Genomic DNA, 19351 nt, shown 5'->3' with positions numbered 1-19351 from the left:
AATTCTATAAGAAATCTATAATAATTTATAAAAATCTGAATTATAGAAAGATTGTGAATATTTAATAATGTAATAAGAATTTGGTCGATGATCGAGACACAAAAGGGCGATCGAGACTCCACTTTCGAATTAAGTATTCAAGTCACTGTTACGTGAAAGCAGGATTCATAGTCCTTGAAAACGAGTTCCGGCATCGGTTTAAAATTCAGTATAACGTATTTCGTTCTTCAAATATTTTTGAACTCTATAAATAATGTAAATTAAATAATTTTTTATGAATATTATAACCTTATCTGAATATTGCAACAACAATGATGACTTACATCCAGATAAGAAAAGAAAAATAAAATCGTACGTAAGGATCAAAATTTCTTATCAATAATATATATTGTTCTTGTTCATTTGCAATATATGTAATTTTAATCTATTAAAATCCATAATAAACAATCCTTGTGCTATATTCTTAAAAAATTTCTAAGAGATTAATGAAATTAAGTATATGATTTTACTTATTTTTGTCAAACAAAAAAAGAAAGAAAGTAAGTAAAGAAGATATCTATAGTGTCTTGCCAGGCAAATGTTGGCAACACTCGGGCGAACAGCCGCCAAACCGGTCGAGTGAAGTCGTCGTAACGTTTGGAGACCCTTTTGAGTGCGGGTTGACTAGGTAAACAAAAGATGCCACGAAACAGCATCGTCCACGATCAGGTTCGCAAAGGGTGAGCCTTTTAGCGACACTAGCTACGCAAGTGTATCGATTCGAAAATCGATTGATCTCATCTGTGATTCTCGCAATTGTTGGAGAATCGATAAAAAAACATGTTACTCAGGTAAGCAAAAATTATTTATTTACGATATATTCACACATTCTAGTTCCTTTTTGCTTATTATAATTTTGTTTAATTATCGAAATTTCTATAAATAGTACATTTTTATGATGATTATTTCAAGTTTCAAGTTTGATATTGAAATTTTTTTTTTTAGAATTCGTATATTTTTATTCGTTTATTAAGACAAGCAAAGATTGTCTTATTCGGAAAATAATGAAAAATATTATTCTAAAATTGAAATTAGAAATCCTAAAATTAAAATTGCAAATGTATGAAAAGAATGTGGAGAAACAATTATTTTTCTTTGTTTCTATCACTGACACATCTACGCGTACATGACATGACTACTAGTCAGCAAAGTTGGATAGGATGACGAATTGAAAACTTATACATTACTCTATTTGGAAATTGTTTAATTAAAGTCTTTTGATAATATACCCGCGTGAATAAATCCACGTGCTGTCCTTTATTTCTGTTATTATCTTGTAGTTTTTGCACTCAATCGTATTACACGATACTTCATTGAATAAAGTGATTATTGAATAAAAAATGTGATTTATCTTTTATATATCTATAATTATCGAGAAGAGTGATGTTTTCGAGAACTATGTTTTTTATTATCTTTATCGAATACGTATGTTGATTTAAGTGAAAGAAAAGTTATAATTCAGTATTGATTAATTTTGAAAGTGTTAGAATTAAATAATGCATGTTTTAGGACATTTGTGATATAATATATAACATATATTTAAACTAGTCGACACGTTCTTCTGCGATTGATCGATGTATATAATCTTAAAAATCGATGGCAACGAAAATCAAAATGGATCACATTCAAGGTGACATCGATCTACAAATCGATAATCCATTGAAAAACGCGGCAAACTTGATTGAATGGAATGTTGACATGAAAGTAACCGTATCTAAGGTAAAGAAGTCAAAGATGTTCCAAAGATTTCGCACTATCGTTCTTTTCTTATTAGCGATTATTTTCGCTGTTATGTTGTCCCATTTGAGGAAGGAAGTGCGTGCCTTGCAAATACAAGTAAACTAATAAGAAAATTTTTTTTTTTTTTAATAGTTAATATTTAAAACTGAAAGTAAACATATCTTTTTAATTACTTTTAGGTGCAATCTTTAAATATAAATTTATTATTATTAACATCTAAATATGATAGGCTAAATCGAAGTTTAAATCGAGTTTGGATTCAAAGATCTGAAAGATTCCTTGAACATAAAAAGTTGAATGATGTAAAAAGTCTATTAGAAGGAGCATCCTCGATATCTAAAACCGAAATTTTTGATGGAATTCGTAATACCACTAACAGAAATTTATACACTTACAATACCATAATTCCATATTTAAATTCGCTCAAGAATTTCAAAGGGCAGCATACGTTGTACAATAAGGTTTATGATACGAATAATACCACAATTCTTAAATTATTTATGAAGTTAGAAAATAATGAAAATAATGCGAACGATACCAATTTACGTATTGAGAGAGCAACAGAAAAAGAGAATCGTGTGAAAAGGAATCGCGATAATATAAATGACGGTGATGATGAATTAAATGTATGGAAAGAATCTCGTTCGGGAAGATCGAGAAGAGAGGAGAGAAGAGGTAAAAAACGGGGAAAGAACAAAAGGCGGCCCAAGCGCAGTCACAGGCGATTGGGTATTTACTATTATTTAGTTAGCATGCGTTTTTATTACATTGAAAGTGATCTATATCTTGAGAATTTTAATTTTTATTTATTTTTTTAATAAAATTCCAATGTCAGAAGTAAAATATGATTGAAAATTAAAAAAAAGAAAAAAAAAATATAATTCAATTAAAATTTAAATCAAATAACGTATATGTTAACTATTAATTTTGTTTATCCAATATTACTTTTTTATTTAATATAAAAGATATTTCGATATCGTTTAGGACCTTTGGTGGCAACATTTGTTGGAGCAATACCTGAACAACATATTACAGATACAGGTATGTGTTAAAAAAAAAAAAGTTAAATTAACAATATTAGTAAAATGCGATATTTAATTAAATTATAATAAATTATACTTATAAATATTCTTATATTAGTTTATATTGGCCCATGGATTAAAAGTATTAAAAACAATACTCAATATAATTTAAATAAATTCCATTTAGTGGAAGATAAAAAATCTATCGAAGTTACAGCGACTGGTTTGTACATGATTTCCGCTCAGGTAAAAAAAAAAAAATCGTATTACTATTTGATATTTAAAGTTATATATATATATATTTTTTCATAAATCTCTTTCTTGTTTAGATTTTTTATTTTGGCGAGCCAACAAACTATTCATATTGGATATTATTAAATTCAGAAGGTAAATCAACCACGCAAAAACTTGTGAAATGTTCTACAGCATCTTCTACGTCAGCTACAGAAGTATCTTGTTATACAAGTGTAATAACTCCATTACAAAGAGGTGATAGAGTCCATATTCAACAACAAGAAAGAGATAGGTAAGTAATAAATTTAAAAATTAAATTACAAAATTATTTTCATAAAATATTTAAATATTTTTTAGATTAATAAATATGCGCGAAGGACACAGTTATATACAATTAGTACTTCTATCTAATACTATTTGTAAAAAACGTTCATGATGAAGATGTAAATTACACACAAATATCGAAAATTGTGCCATGAATAATGAAGAATGAAATTTATTTCTTTAAATGTAATGCATTTCTTCTACATTTCTAAATAATAAGGTGATATTCTTAAATAAAACAATAAAAATTAAGAAATTTATTAGCTTTTACGCAATTAAATTTTCCATTTTAAAACTATATATAAAAATAACTTTATTGTGTATAAAACACGAATATTTTTTTTAAATGATTTGTTTTATATGTTTTTATATAAATTAAGATTTTATATAAAGTTGTATTTAAAAAATACATAATGCATAAGAATTATGTGAAAAAATAATGTTAGAATTTATTTTTCATAATAATAGTTTATTTTCTTAAAAAAGAATTGATGAAATGTATATATTAACAATACTTTTGAATACTTACTTTTTTATTCATTAGAAATGAAAAAAATTAAAAATGTGATGTTACATTAATATTGAAACTTTATATTGAAAAATATTTTTATTGTTAAAAAATATTATTAAGATAATTTTAAATAATATACAATATTATTAAATAATGATTTTTAAAAATTTTAAGAATAAAGAATTCACTGATAATCGATATGAGTTTTTTTATATTTTGTTTTCTTCTGACAAATAAAATATAAATAAATAATTTATTAAAAATATAATGTATATAAAAAATGAAAACTTATTTATTACATTCGTACAAATTATAAATTTTTTATTTGTAAAAGAAAAGTATTCTTTTATCATAAATATATATCAATTAATTACTAAATTTATACAAATTTTAAGAACTCAGTCATTCGATAACACACGTGGAAAATACGATATTTTATATCTTTTTACAATACTCGCCATTGAAAAATAAAAATACACTTGAATCTTCTTAGGAACAACGTCGATGCCAGTCATGTGGCAGATGTTTCTTGGCTCATGAATTGGTAGTACCATCTGTGACAGCATAGTCATTATCAACCTAAAGAAATTAATAATAAAAAATTAGAAATTGATAGATAATGTAATAGAGACGAAGTATCTTATAAATACCTATCATTAACGCATTTACATGTAGTATTTGAATGTTGTCCATTATCAATTAAAATTATAAAAATATATTATGCTCTTAAATTTTTTTTCATAATTATTTTATAAATTCCTTCCCTGCTTTTTCATTTTGTTTTATTTTAACGTCACTATAAATCATAGTGTGTGTTTATAAACAAATGTGTTCTTTAAAAGAATTTTTAATGTGTACCTTTCGATTGTTACCTTATTGTCATTATTATAATTTAAAAATATACTGCAGGTATCGTATGTATAAAGCGGGAATAGAATTTTAAAATTGTTGCATATATATTATATTCTATACCTAAAATATATATTATTTTATTTTAGAATAAAACTACCCTACATATTTTTTTTATTGTTCCACTTTACACTCGATAGATGCAGATCTAGATATTATCCTTGCTAACATTTGCGTTATAATAAATTTGTATATATATATATATATTTATTTTATTTTTTTTTTTTTTTTTTTTTTTTTTTTTATAAAAAACGGATAGATTTATTTTACTCACCTGAATTCGGGTTGAGGTTTACTCGAGCATTTGTCTTTTAATATATATGAGCGTAATACATGTTAGCATAGATTTAATTCGATATTCTTGTTGCTTGCTTTTCCATTGCTTTTTTTTCTATATAATGTTTATCTTTTTCTTTTTCATTTTAAATATGCTTTCGTTGTCTATCTATATATGTATATATATGTACAAGATGCAATTAAATTTTTGCATATGATAAGTTGGAAAATAATAGATTGAGTGATGCTGATTATTATTTATTATATTGAAAAAGAATTGCTTGAATGAAAAAAAGATGCATCACAAAGATCAAATGTTTTTTTAGTCACTTAGAAAAATTAAATAAAGACATTCTAATTAATGAAAGATATCATAATATACTCTAACAGAAAAAACAATATTTTCTAGGCTTCATTTATGTGATACCTGATACCATTGGACATTAATAACATTTATGATACAGTCGTCATTTATTCATATAAATTTGTATAGTTATTTGTGTGAATCGGTATTCTCCTTGCTGGTAACAGAGGGAAGGTACTCTCTCTTTCTTTCATTCTGTTCCCTAAGTATCTCAGGTTGTTGTTACGCCTGTGAAATAAACTTAGTTTTTGTCAATTTTTATATATAGAATTGTCCAGAATTACCCATGAATGTTGTTATTATATATACACAATATATATATATATATCAATAATATCGTACTTCATTCTGGACATAAAATATTCTTTGAACATTTTATATATATATAATACAATAAAAAAGAATAATTCTTTTCTTACTCTTTTTCATATAGAATATTACAAAAAATTTGTTTTCCATAAGATTATTGTTTTTAATAAAAATTTTATACCTACGTTAGTTATAAAATGCACTGTATTCTTTTAAATTGAATCATTTTATCGAATATCGTTTTCTAAGGCAGTTGCTGGTTTTCCTGTTTTCTAAATATTTTTTTGCAATTCAATCCATACAGTTCTCATATTAAAGGTGAGGAAATAATAAACATAAAAAAAATATTACTGTTTTTTTCATGGTTCTTTTTTTCAAAGTTTCTTTTTTCATTTCGCTTGTTATTACTCTAATACTTACAACAATTAAATTGATTCACTATCACTATACCAATGACATGCGACGCTGACTTTTAATACAGTTTTAGACAATTTCATAATAACTTATAATAATAAACAGAATATAAGACCACATTATGTCTTATATAATTTTTATGTACTTTAACGTACACAACTTATTGGAACATTCTTTCGTATTCATGCATATTGAACTTTGAATAATTACATCGCTTTTCGATTTCATATAAATATCTATTTTTTTTTTTTTAATCGCTAATATTAAATTTTGATTGTCTCTGCCGATGTGACATTTCAATCTGCGATTAGTATTTAAATTATAATTAAAATAAATTCCTAACATCATTGATAAGTGTTCTAATATTTTTTCCATTTGATATCTCAAAAACAAAAAACTTTTTCGTCACCACTAAGCAGAGCATTTTATATATAATTCACGCAAAAATTGAGCTCTATATGATAAAACTATATATAAGTTGATTCATATATATGTATACGTATGAAATGAAATGTCGCAACAGTAAGACTGATTTATTATATCATAAGTTTGTTTTTTGTATTAATATATTTTCAGAATCAAAATATCGCATTATTAAACGCATAATAAGGGGGGGCATCATATTCTGATACACGATTCTTTTTTTTTCAATTCGGTTAAATGTAAAACAAAATACACCACAAAATACAATTCCTTTTTTTTTTTATACAGAATATAAAATATTCATTTTTTTTATATCTAAAATTTTTTAATATCATTGAGCTATGTATGTGTATGTTCACAATGATTAACCGATTAATGACTTTACAAATAGCGTAAATACCTTTGTCCTTAATAATTACAATGAAGATAATTACGATTTAATAATGTTTCACAATCGCAGATTGCTTTTTAAGATACAGAAAAAAAAAAAGATAAACTGTACATCAACTCAACTTAATTCTAAAGTAATATCGTTAGCCAAACATGACAAAAAGAATAGAATGCTATACTGCTAAGTCAAGTATAAAATGTTCATGTCATTTATACTTTTTTCTATAATAATTAAACAATCGTTTGGTCTTACCGCGTCTTCCATGCGCGCGACAAAGATAGAAAATCACAAATTTCATTAGAAAGCATTATTCTTTTTTTCAGCTCACTTTTCTCATTTGAATATAAAAATCTGTCATAGTGACAAATAAATTATTAATTATAAAACACTTAGTGTTCATGACAAATAATATTTGTCCAACTTTTTCACGCGCTAGGAACGATATACTTTTATTTTTTAAATTTGGAAAAAAGAAATGTTATCTAAATATTTAGAATTAAATAGTTGCATGTGTAATTTAATAACGTCGCTGAGACTGGGCGTTTTGGTAACCAGCACTGCCACCTGTAAACAACCATAGCTTCTCCGTTCAATCATCTTTTAAGTATAAATTTTTTTAATGTGATTCTGTGTATTTAACATTATATTATATATTAATCTTCATATAAAATTGAATAATAAATATATATACTATGTATTTGCCTACTTTTTGAGATACATTTGTCTTCTTTTTCTTTTATTATTATTATTATTATTATTATTATTATTATTTATTATAATTATTACTATTATATATTATTATATATTAAATTTTTTTTACTATTACTAAAACAAATCTTACAATATCTATACTTGCCACTTCATTTAATATAAATTTTATAATTTATTATCGAAGCTATGAATTGTTATATTTATTACTGTTTGTAAAAATATAATAAAAATCCTATGCTATGTTTTTACTTCTTGCAGTTAACATTAAATGTTTCTATTTCTTCCTCATAAATTGAAAAATTCACGATAGGATTTTGTTTTTATTTTCTTTCAAATATCTTCATTTCATTAAACTAGCAAATGTGATCGTTTTCTTGGTGGTATGTTTAAACCCGATCCTAAGTATTTTATTCACGGTAAAATATTGCCTTTCAGAAGTTAAAAATTTTTTCTGGATTGTAAATTGTACTTACCATAATCTTGTTTTCCATATACACCATCTTGACTCGAGTAATCTGTAAATATAACAAATAAGAGTTAGAAGTTATCAATTAACTATTTCAATTAATGTAGATGTGACTCAGACGAGAAAAATCTGTAACTCACTAGATTTAAAACTTCAATTGTATTTTACCTATGTAAAAATGAATTTTGCGAAACATTATAATGTTTTTTTTGCTTGGGTGTGAAAATACTGATGATAAAATACAGTATTATTCTGGAATGAAGAATGGCAGGAGGCAGTGCTGCAGTGTTGGTATCCAGACGAAAATAGCCACATTTTTTTCTTTACCTTCTTTACCAATTTTTGTACTAATATTTCTTTTTTTAAATGGGAATAATTATGATATCCAATTTTATTTAAACTAATAGATTCAAAGATAAAAGTTAAATAGAATCTATTATTTAAAATTTGTTTTAAAAAGAAAGTAAATTTTCAATTTTTGATAATTAAGCGTTTCTCGTCTGAATCGATTCATATTTGAAAATAACAAGTGCTTCTAATTTAAAAATATAAAGAAAAAATATATAATTTTTTATTTTCTTCATTTTCCTTCTTTGTCCCTTTTTTTTGAAATGAAACCGAGGAAAAAATAAATACGTGATGTAAAACGTGGTGTCGAACGGAAAAAACTAACCATAAAGTTGTGTCGAGTAACCACCCCTGTTGGTCATAGAAGTGGCATTAGAAGATCGGTCATCGTAAGAGTTAATGGGGGCATAACCTGCACCCCCACCCCCTGCTACTGCTACCACTGCCTCCTGCTGGTAATTGGCTGTGCACGCAGTATATTATATTAATTACACCACGAAGTTAACAATAATATTGCCCTTTATATTATTTCCGAAAAGGGATTTCTTAATTGTTCTTTTTAATTTCGGCGACAGAATTTAAACTATAAAATATGATGAGTTCATATTATTATAACTATAAACTAACCTGATGGTGGTGCTTTGCCATAACTATAAGGATCACCAGCACTGAAAGCTCCTGTAGCTGGTACAGTAGGTGCTCCACCATACCTACTATCAGTAGCTGCTGATGGTGGATATCCCTAAATAAAATTATATAATTTGTTTAGAGATTCTATTCTTTTCATTTTTGAATTAATAGCATTAACTGGCTTACAGCTGTTTGACCATAATCTGGAGGTTGCTGGTAACTTTCATAACTTTGATATGATGATTGAGTATAATTTTGTGATCCATAACCGCCACCATATCCCACAGGCTGTTGCTGTTGTGGTTGTTGTTGTCCTCCACCATAGGCATTGCTAGTACTTCCTCCATATCCGCCTTGACTATATCATAAATTTTTTGATAATAAAATTTTTTATTTTTATTACATGAAATCTATTCAAATTAATTAAAACTACTAAATACCTTGGTGGTTGTGTTGCATAACCATTTGCAGGTTGAGAAGATGGTTGATCAAATCTTGGTCTTTTTGAAGGTCCACTCGAACCTGGAGGTCCACCACCTCTTTTTGATGGACCACCACCACCACGTCCACTACCTCTATTCCCACGATCTCCAAAACCTCTGCCTCCTGGACCACCTCTGCCAGATCCTCCCCTAAAATAACATAACTTTTTTTCTTTACATAATTTTAAATTTAATAGAGAGAAAGAAAGATTATAAATTTTACCTAGATCCACCTCTGCTGCCTCTATCCATTCCTCCTCTACCTCGAAAATTACTACTACCTCCACGATTATCTCCTCTACCAAAATCACCTCTTCCTCTACCTCGAAAACCACTGCTTCCACCTCCTCTACTGCCACCACGTGGTGGACCTCCCATTCCTGGCAATGGTGGTCCACCACCTCCTGGACCAGTAGACATTCCTGGATCTGGTGGTCCTCTGATATAATGATATAGATAAATAAAAAGAACAAAATAAATTAAATAAAATATAATTTTATATTTAAATACCCAGGAGGAAAATGTCCACCACCACGACCACCTCTACCAGGAGGACCACCTCTGCCTCTCATTCCAGGTGGTCCACCTCTCATACCACCTCCAGGTCCACTACCTCTACCACCTCTCATCATACCTCCTCCTCCTCTTGGAGGTCCACCCCTATAAAAACAATTTTATATTTTGTATCATTATTTATATAAACTCTTTAAAAAAATGAAATCAATTAAGTAGCTATTTTATATTTTTTCATATATATTGCAAGTTGCATACATTACATATATATACATATATAAATTAATAGTAAATATATATAGATATACCTTCCCCTGTCTCCAAAACCTCCGCGTCCTCTCATAGGACCACCAGGACCACCACGACCACCGCGAAATCCACCTCTACTAGCTGGTGCACCTTCCATTTATAGATATATCTAAGATTTAAGAATAAAATTTCTCAATAAGGAATAAGGAATATTGATTATAATATAGACGCTAAAATTTTTAATGAAATATACGAAGTTTTTTTCAATCACAATTATTTTTTGCATACACTAAATGATTCATAAAAAAATGTTTCAATAAAATGCACATTATATGTCTACTTAAACGTACTTACATTTCACTTATTTCTAAATAATCTTTTCATAAATACCAAACGCGCCAATCTTAGACAATCCAACAACGAAAATGGACGCCGGTTGCCGGAAAAAGAAGCATCGACCACACCACTCAAATTACTATACTGTTGTATTACCGGATATCCTATTTATTTTGAAGAGTTTTCATGTATTACAACAACATTTTAAAAAACATAACCGAAAAAGAATATTTAATTCGAATAACAATATATAAATTTAATTGCTTTAAATATATAAAAGGAATTTAATTTAAATAACATTATTGAATATACTATTATAAGATTTCTAGATGTAATTTTTTTAAATATCCTGTTCATATATATTTGCAATTATTCAAAATATTTTTGAACTTAAATAAAATATTAAACATTTAAAATTATTTTTATGTAATAGTATAATGAGATTCATGAGAATTTATCTTTAAATTGTCAAAGTATGGTGAATAAGTATACCTATGGATTCAACCTATGGTTAGATATATGGGGAAGCGCGGGATTGGTTAAGAAATTGAGATTTAAATATTGAAATCCGTTGCTTGTCTTCCGCATGACAAAAACAGCAAAATTTGTATTTGAGAAGAAAGTTAGCATTGAATATATTTCTTTTCGTGGAACATACAAGTAACGTGAGTAATATTAACCAGAACACGACGTTTTACATCATATAGTGCACAATCCAGCCAAAAAATAATACAAGATGTCAAAAGACGAGAAAGAATGCGTTATTCCTGACGTGATATACGATGTAAACTCGGGAAAAAGTTATATCAAGGGACGATTTTTTGGAAAAGTGAGTATAATTTTTTCTTATATCTCATATTTTTTATGTGAATAAAAATTTATAATAATTTTATATTTCTATCTTTTTGGATTAATTTTAGTCCAATAAAATTTATATATCAAATAATTTTTTGGTCAGTATGTAGCAATTTTTAATACTTGTTGCTTTCTTTTTATAAATTTTATGAAAATTTTGATAAATATATAATAAAAATAATTGACTTTTTTATTTACTTATTTTTTTTTTTATTTAAATCTTAATATCAATTTTATTAAATACATAGAATATAAGTTTTTAAGAAAACATAACTTAAATTCATTGCATTGAATGCTATTTAATGTAAAGAATTATATATATTGCAAAAGATTATTGTATATTTTATATATACAATATATATTTTAATATCTTTTATATATGTAGTTTTTATTTTCTATCTTTACTTGTATTTTATTTTATATTTTATCTTATATTTTATTTATGCTTTATATGTCTTATTTAGGGTGGTTTTGCAAAATGTTATGAAATTAGAGAATCAAAGTCACATCGTGTATTTGCTGGAAAAATTGTGCCAAAATCACAAATTACAAAGAGCAATCAAAGAGAGAAAATGACACAAGAAATTTCCATTCATCAAACTTTGAACCATAAAAATATTGTAGGCTTTTATGGTTTTTTTGATGATCCACAAAATGTATATATAATTTTAGAGCTATGCAGGAAAAGGGTAAACATTTTCTTATGATCTTTTAATTAAAAAATTTTTCCAAAAGTACAAATATAATTAATCTTTGTTTTGAACTATATACAAACAAAATAAATTTATTTATTTTTGTCTTTTGTTAATATTAAAATGGTATTAAAAAATAACAATTTTAAATTTAGATATCCATTAGATATCTAAAAGTTATGTGTATATAAAAAAAAAGTATTTTTAATATGATTATTTTCATACTATATTGTTATGTAACCTATACAGGTTATAAAACTATCAGTTTACTTTTGATCTACTTAAAACTTAACTAAAATTCGAAAAATCTAACTTAAATCTAATCAAAATAAAAACTCAAAATATAACTTAAATTAAAATTTCTAATTTAATTAATATTAATTTATTATTTAATGAAATTAATAGTGATATGATCAATTTAATTATAAATTAGACTCAAATGTAATTATAACCTTAATATATTAAAATCATATTCAATCATAATCTAAATAAAGTTCAAATTTAATTATAATTTAAATCAAATTTAAATTTAAATATAAATGCAATAAATGAAACATAATATTTATCGATACAATCAAATTTGATTAACCCGCCTTATAATGAGTTTATATGGACGAAGCCAATATGGCGTCAAAATACGCATAAATACTAACTTTCATGTACGCATAATATTTAAATTGGAATTCTAAATTTAAAATTAATATTTTTGAATTCCATTGATCGAATATTATCAAAAAACATAAAATGTTAATAATACTTAATGATCCAAAACGAAATGTTATTAAAGTTATATATGTATTATTAAAGTGGAAATTATATTTTCTAGTCAATGATGGAATTACATAAACGTAGAAAAGCATTAACGGAATGTGAAACCAGATATTATATGAAGCAAATTTTGGATGGTGTCAATTATTTACACCAAAATAAAATAATTCATAGGGACCTTAAATTAGGTAACTTATTTTTGAGTGATGATCTACAGGTTAAAATTGGTGATTTTGGTTTAGCCACCAGATTAGAACATGAAGGAGAACGTAAAAAGTAATTGTTCTGTTTATTTTTGTATATATTTTAATATTTAGTATGAAATTAATATGAAAAAAATGAATTTTTTATTTTATTAATAGAACTGTGTGTGGTACACCTAATTATATAGCACCAGAAATTTTAACTAAAGCTGGACATTCTTATGAAGTTGATATATGGAGTATTGGATGCATTATGTACACTTTGCTTGTAGGAAAACCTCCATTCGAAACATCAAGCTTAAAAGAAACCTATGCTAGAATAAAACAAGTCCAATATAAAATTCCTACACATATCAATACAATTGCAATGAATATGATATCTAATATGTTACAAGGAAATCCATCTAAACGTCCTTCCATAACAAAACTAATGAAAGATCCATTTTTTACTTGTGGTACTTATTATCAAATTTTGTTAAAATATTATAGAATAATATTAATGTTATTATGAAATATTTTTATTAATTGTTCTTTAAATTTTATAATAGGATTTATGCCACTTAGCTTACCATTATCATGTTTAACAATGGCACCTCGCCTAGACATGTTAGAAATGCATAATCAACGTAAACCATTATCTGAAATGAATACTAATGTAGGAGGAGAAGGACAAGATTTTGTATTCCGCGTACCTAATAGTCCGGTGCGTAAGACAAAACTCGCAGATGCAATTAGTGAAGTTCAAAAACTGAATCTTGATATTAGAAAAATGCTTCAAACATTGAGAGAACAGCTGAGTGCTGTATTAAAGGCTAAACCAAGTAGAGAAACAACTTCATCAGCAGGTACAATCATCCAAGGATTAAATTTTATTATTGCGTTTTGCATGGAAATTTTCGTTTATACTTACGGAAATTATTTCCTGATGCAGAATATTCAAGACCTTATCAGATTTTTGCGGAAACCTCAGGCACGAATCTCATGTCCTATTCTATTTCCCCATATTATTAAAACTAATATTTTTTTTTTAAAGTGATAATTTTATATTATTTTAATGATAACTTATATAATATAAATTTTTTTTTAATTTAATTTAATTAAACAAATAATTAAAAAATTTTAAGTATAAATATATTTTATTTTAACTTATTCAGATGAAATGACTGATCCAGCTGCACAACCTGTTGTATGGATAAGCAAATGGGTTGATTACTCGGATAAATATGGATTCGGATATCAACTTTCTGACGATGGTGTGGGTGTAATGTTTAATGATGGTACCCGTTTAATAATGTTAGCCAATTGTTTCAATATTCATTATATAAATCGAGAAGGAAACGAATTATATTACACAGTCAAAGAATATCCATCTGAATTAGAGAAGAAAATGAGGCTGATGAATTTTTTCCTAAAATATATGAAAGAACATTTAATGAAGGCCGGATGTTCTTTTGCTGTAAAGCCAAGTGATGCTATGTCTAGGATACCATACATGCATCAATGGTTTAGAACACAAAGTGCTGTAGTTATGCAATTGACTAATGGAACAGTACAAGTGAGTAATTAAATATTCTAAACATATTCGTATTTAAGTTTTAAATTAAATATAATCGTTAATCCATATCTTTTTCTTTTTCTTTTTTTTTTTTTTTTTTTTTCTTATAGATAAATTTCCTTGATCATACAAAGATTATTATGTGTCCGCTAATGGCGGCTGTTACATATATAGACACAGAGAAGAATTTCCGAACTTATAGATTCCAAACTATACAAGAGAATGGATGTTGTAAAGGTTTAGCTAAAAATTTGGCATACGCTCACGAAAAACTTGTATTGATGTTATCGAACCCACAAACTCGATAATTATGGCTTGAGATTAAACGTTTTAAGAAGAGAACAATTCTGATACCAGTATATTTTAGAAGTATTATGCTTTTTTTTTCTTTTTTTTTTTTTTTTTTTTTTAGTAAAAATAATGCCTTTATATTTGGCAAATAACAAATACAACTAATTAGTTATTTTATTTTTATTTTATTTTATAGAAATATATCGAATTTTTGCTAGATGTTTATATTGCAACATCCAAATGAAACATCTTACAAATCATGCAAACAGTTTAATTATTTCGGAGGTATTTTCACGTTCTCAAAGAGATCCTTCGTAATTTTTTTATCAATATAGACAAATTATGGTTTTAGTCCTTTTTGTAATAATTCATATTTTGACAATTTTATGACTGAACGCATTTAAATTTGAGTATTTTGCCATGATATTCGTTACTCCATATAAATATCAAAAATAATTATAAAATATGAACAGTAATTGATTAACATTGCTTTAATGGAGTAGTGCAATTGAACACTTGTCTATTTATATGTCTAATATACAAGAAAAAATAAGGGGACTAATCTTTAATATTATTCTAAGAATGCATTCCAAAAAAAATTTTCTCATCTGATTTTCATTTGACCAATGTTAGGTCTGCTAATGTGTGTAAAGTATGCGTGTGCGTATTATGCACCATTAAAACATAGTAAAATTTCTAATTTTCTTGATTTTACAAGAGGAGATCAGAATTGTTTCATAATTGTAAAATTATTGTACGACATCTAAAAGGTCGTGAAATGAAATGCTAAATAGAATAAGTGAAAACTTAACAAATGACAATATTTATATAAGGCCTAAATTCTTACTCTACAAAATATTTAAAAAAAAATAAATATATACAAATGTGTACATAGATACAAACATTTCATGGCATTAAGATAATACATATCGTATCAGCATTTATTGCATTAAATATTAAGAAATTGTAATCATAGCATTATTTTTGTAAGTAGCCTATGACATTGTTTTGAAAATAAAATAAACTGATTTCATTCTTAAATTTATTGAATTAATTTTTATAATTATTAAATATACATAGATTTTATTATTATTAAGATACGTAAGATTTATACATAGACTTTGATTAGGTTAGGTTATCATCTTCATATATGTATATATTTTTGTAATTTTTGTAACTATTTATATTTCTTTTTACTATAAATTTTTAACAAGAAATTATAAAAAATGTAATTGTAAATTAATTTTTTAATGTATGTTAATATCCAAATAAAAAATGTTAAAAACTTTTTGAACGATATCAAAAAGTATAGAAAACTAGTATGTAAACTTACGATTAAGTAATTATTTAAAAAGAAAATATTATATTTTTTTATTTATTGAATTTCTAATATGTAGAATTATATAAAAATTATTATATAAAAATAGTATAGAAAATCATATGTATTATCATAAAAATACATACAAATCAGTTATATTGATAGTTAAATAGTAGCTACATATTGAGTATACGTCACAGAACGAAGAAGCAACTAAAGGAAAGGGAAAGAGACAAGATCTGTATTCAGTAGCGGTGCAGGCTTTGTACTAAGGAGGCAGGTGTACTTATCGTTTCGATTTATCGAAACGTTTAACGACATTACTCGTAAGAAAACAAATCTAATTTATAGAATGTAACATTCATCGATAATATTCTTTTGTTAAGTAGAAAACGAATGATACAAATACAGAAAGTAAGTAAAAATATATATTTATCAAATGTTTTATGTATGTATGTATATTTCATTCGATTTTTCAAAATTCTTTTTCAAATCATAATAAGCATATATGAAATACTGCTGTGTTAACATTAAGACCACTTTGCATGCCAGATTGAGACATTCTTGTCCCTTAGCTGAAAATATCTCTGTTAGACTATTTACAGAATAGTACAATTACAACGCTTTTTAAGAAAATGATTTTAATAATTGGAAAAAATTTTAATAAATTAGATAAGTTACTATTTGATAAAAATCATATAATTTATGTGAAATTGTATAGTGGAAATTGGAAATTACTTTCCACAAAAATAAAATGTTACGAGTTACTCATGGCAATATGCATTAAATCAAATTGAAAAGAATCGTGATATACTATACTGAACAGTACACATCACGTGCCGTACACAATTGACCCGTTCTCAGCTTCTCTGTCTTAATAACAATTTCGCGTGGCATCGTTTAATGCGACCATTAGCCTGACTACGTTACACAACTAGAAGGAACTCATTCACATCCATTGAAGAACGATGTATAATTAATAATATAAAAATTTATTATTTTTAAATAATGATGACTGAAAAATTATAATTTATATGAAAAAATTCTCTTGTAATTTTTTAATGCATTTTTACATAAATATAATTTCTGATAATAATTTGAAGAGATTTTTTATTGCATAACAATTGTGTTTCAATTATTCTTTATAAAGTTTCATATTTAATTTTTTTTAAATTTATATTATATTAATATTATAATATTAATTAATATTTTTGTTATATCATTATTTATAATGTTATAAATATTATTTATATATGTTATTTATAATGTAATAATATTTTTTAAAAGTATAATATATTTAAAAATGTACATTGAAATATGGTAATAATTAAATTATTAAGTATAAAATAAAAATATTATTCATTAAATTTTTTAAAATTGTAATTTAAATATATTTTTATATAATGCACATGATGTATGCAATGCGAATCTTCTCATTTAGATCATAGATAAATTTGTTAAAATTTTCAATGTCGTAGAACACGACGGTTCGTTTACCTTCGCCATAGCTTGTTTTATGACAGTGTATACACATCCGCATGTATCGAATGGAATTTAAAACTATAATGTTGTTTACTGATTCAGCACCATTTATAATTTCTCTTTTCTTTGTAGAAGTAAAAATTATGAAAATGTAAAATCGTAATCTATGTTCATATCACGTAAAACCTGAGTTTGGAACTGATAACAATACAATAAATGTCATGATATAATTATTGCCTTAATTTATTGCAAGTTCATGGTATTTCCTGGAAAAAGCTTTCCACGACTAATAATTATATAGATTTATATACGTATAATTGCGTAAAGACAAACGACATTTTTTTTTTTTATCAACTTACATAAATATATTTTTTACATATAATCTTTTTTGAATAAAATATTACTTATATTTTAATAAGATTATATAAAATTATATAAATAATGATCTTTAATGATAATACAGAAATTTTATAGAATTTTTTGCTGAATAATCATGACGAACTCATTTCTATTTTGTTTGATAGTTTTATTTAAGCAAATATGTAACTTCTATCTAATGTATATAAGTTTCATCATACGCAAGATATATTCAAAAAGTTATTATTTTATTGTGTTTTGTATATTTTTTTAAATTTAATTTAAATTTCTGAAAATTTTTTAATTTTATCTCATTTCGTGATAGTATAAATAAATAGTTTTATGAATGACAGATGACTAGCGTTATTTTTATCTTTTTATTTGTCTATATACAAGTGATAATTTGAAAAAATATTTGTAATGTTTTCTAAATAATTTAAAATACATATATACTTATTATTTTACTTATGTATTTTAATATATATATATATATATATTTTTTAAATATGTTTTTTATTTTTTCTCGTACTTTTATTTTTACGATATTGGAACAATAATGTTTACAATTGAATGATAACAATGTTGACTCGTTATCTTTATTCTAATACTATCACTAACTTTTTGCAATATATTCATATTACATATTTATGTTACAACGTATGTTAAATTTTATTTCTTTGATTAAACGATATTATGTTTCATCAGCTAATTGTGAATCAAAATCGTGACAATGGTTGCTACAAATTACTCAACTCATTACATTCTAACACGATCGATGAATTTTAAGTACATCGTTACGCTTTTGTAAAATTTAATTCCAATGTATTTTTACAAATAGAGAATTCAAGGTCATGTGATGCAATAATATCATAAAATGATAATTTCGATATATATTTCTATATATATCCCTAAAGAGACAAATAATTGATTATTTAAACATATTTACAATTAAATATATTAAATACATTAAATATTGCTTTCGATATACATTATAGTAATTTATGAAGATAAATGTTATTGAGTCAGTTTCTTTATCACAAGTTTAATTTATTGATTTTTATATTTTGGTTTTATTCGTTTCATTAGCTTCAAAATTTTATAGTTTTATTGTATCAGGATTTCATATAATAATAATTATA

The 19351-nt window shown here is 25.3% G+C and overlaps 3 protein-coding genes across 18 annotated transcripts; 2 read left to right on the top strand and 1 right to left on the bottom strand.

Annotated features, from left to right (window-relative positions):
* The first annotated feature begins 144 nt into the window (after positions 1-144).
* On the top strand, positions 145-4601 carry LOC100872840 (uncharacterized). 9 transcript variants are annotated; one of them, XM_012484112.3, is made up of 7 exons: positions 145-830; positions 1549-1875; positions 1959-2508; positions 2764-2820; positions 2920-3047; positions 3131-3327; positions 3393-4601. In XM_012484112.3, the coding sequence occupies exons 2-7, from the start codon at positions 1636-1638 to the stop codon at positions 3469-3471; spliced, it is 1251 nt and encodes a 416-aa protein (XP_012339566.1). In that variant the 5' UTR covers positions 145-830; positions 1549-1635; the 3' UTR covers positions 3472-4601. The 9 variants fall into 9 exon arrangements, with proteins under 9 accessions (XP_012339566.1, XP_086761640.1, XP_012339567.1 ...); XM_086905514.1 differs by having other exon boundaries at positions 564-830; positions 1588-1758; XM_012484113.3 differs by having other exon boundaries at positions 572-830; positions 1588-1875.
* On the bottom strand, positions 4141-10855 carry LOC100863960 (uncharacterized). 8 transcript variants are annotated; one of them, XR_001111716.2, is made up of 11 exons: positions 10710-10841; positions 10415-10524; positions 10104-10253; positions 9817-10032; positions 9552-9743; positions 9298-9469; positions 9109-9223; positions 8807-8944; positions 8141-8182; positions 5054-5647; positions 4141-4449 (listed from the first exon to the last, which is right to left on the bottom strand). XR_001111716.2 is itself a non-coding variant. In XM_012484115.2 (10 exons), the coding sequence occupies exons 2-10, from the start codon at positions 10510-10512 to the stop codon at positions 4445-4447; spliced, it is 1128 nt and encodes a 375-aa protein (XP_012339569.1). In that variant the 5' UTR covers positions 10513-10524; positions 10710-10841; the 3' UTR covers positions 4141-4444. The 8 variants fall into 8 exon arrangements, 6 of the variants coding, with proteins under 6 accessions (XP_012339569.1, XP_012339572.1, XP_003691867.1 ...); XR_015291388.1 differs by lacking the exon at positions 8807-8944 and having other exon boundaries at positions 10710-10855; XM_012484115.2 differs by lacking the exon at positions 5054-5647.
* Positions 10856-11233: 378 nt separating this feature from the next.
* polo (Serine/threonine-protein kinase polo) lies at positions 11234-16096 on the top strand. The gene is made up of 7 exons (XM_086905510.1): positions 11234-11520; positions 12011-12235; positions 13065-13282; positions 13369-13664; positions 13758-14054; positions 14364-14764; positions 14875-16096. Exons 1-7 carry the CDS (start codon positions 11428-11430, stop codon positions 15070-15072), a joined length of 1728 nt encoding a protein of 575 aa, XP_086761636.1. The 5' UTR covers positions 11234-11427; the 3' UTR covers positions 15073-16096.
* Positions 16097-19351: the final 3255 nt, after the last annotated feature.

This window comes from Apis florea, unplaced genomic scaffold (genome assembly GCF_048593485.1).
Source record: "Apis florea isolate Af1SG1 unplaced genomic scaffold, ASM4859348v1 contig_2411_pilon, whole genome shotgun sequence".
In the NCBI taxonomy this organism is placed as follows: domain Eukaryota; kingdom Metazoa; phylum Arthropoda; class Insecta; order Hymenoptera; family Apidae; genus Apis; species Apis florea.
Note: the sequence above shows the minus strand (reverse complement) of the source record. Positions and strands in the feature narration are given on the sequence as shown.

Bases quoted from the DNA above. Each gene is read 5' to 3' on its own strand.
- polo (XM_086905510.1), top strand. From the start codon at position 11,428: ATGTCAAAAGACGAGAAAGAATGCGTTATTCCTGACGTGATATACGAT. The intron at 12,236-13,064 runs GTAAACATTTTC...TATATTTTCTAG, and splicing joins TAGAGCTATGCAGGAAAAGG to TCAATGATGGAATTACATAA. The intron at 14,765-14,874 runs GTGAGTAATTAA...TTTTTCTTATAG, and splicing joins TGACTAATGGAACAGTACAA to ATAAATTTCCTTGATCATAC.
- LOC100872840 (XM_012484112.3), top strand. From the start codon at position 1,636: ATGGCAACGAAAATCAAAATGGATCACATTCAAGGTGACATCGATCTA. The intron at 2,509-2,763 runs GTATTTACTATT...GATATCGTTTAG, and splicing joins GCGCAGTCACAGGCGATTGG to GACCTTTGGTGGCAACATTT. The intron at 2,821-2,919 runs GTATGTGTTAAA...TTCTTATATTAG, and splicing joins ACAACATATTACAGATACAG to TTTATATTGGCCCATGGATT.
- LOC100863960 (XM_031915289.2), bottom strand. From the start codon at position 10,512: ATGGAAGGTGCACCAGCTAGTAGAGGTGGATTTCGCGGTGGTCGTGGT. The intron at 8,945-9,108 runs GTTAGTTTATAG...CTGCGTGCACAG, and splicing joins TGGCAAAGCACCACCATCAG to CCAATTACCAGCAGGAGGCA. The intron at 8,183-8,806 runs GTTAGTTTTTTC...TTATATTTACAG, and splicing joins TTACTCGACACAACTTTATG to ATTACTCGAGTCAAGATGGT.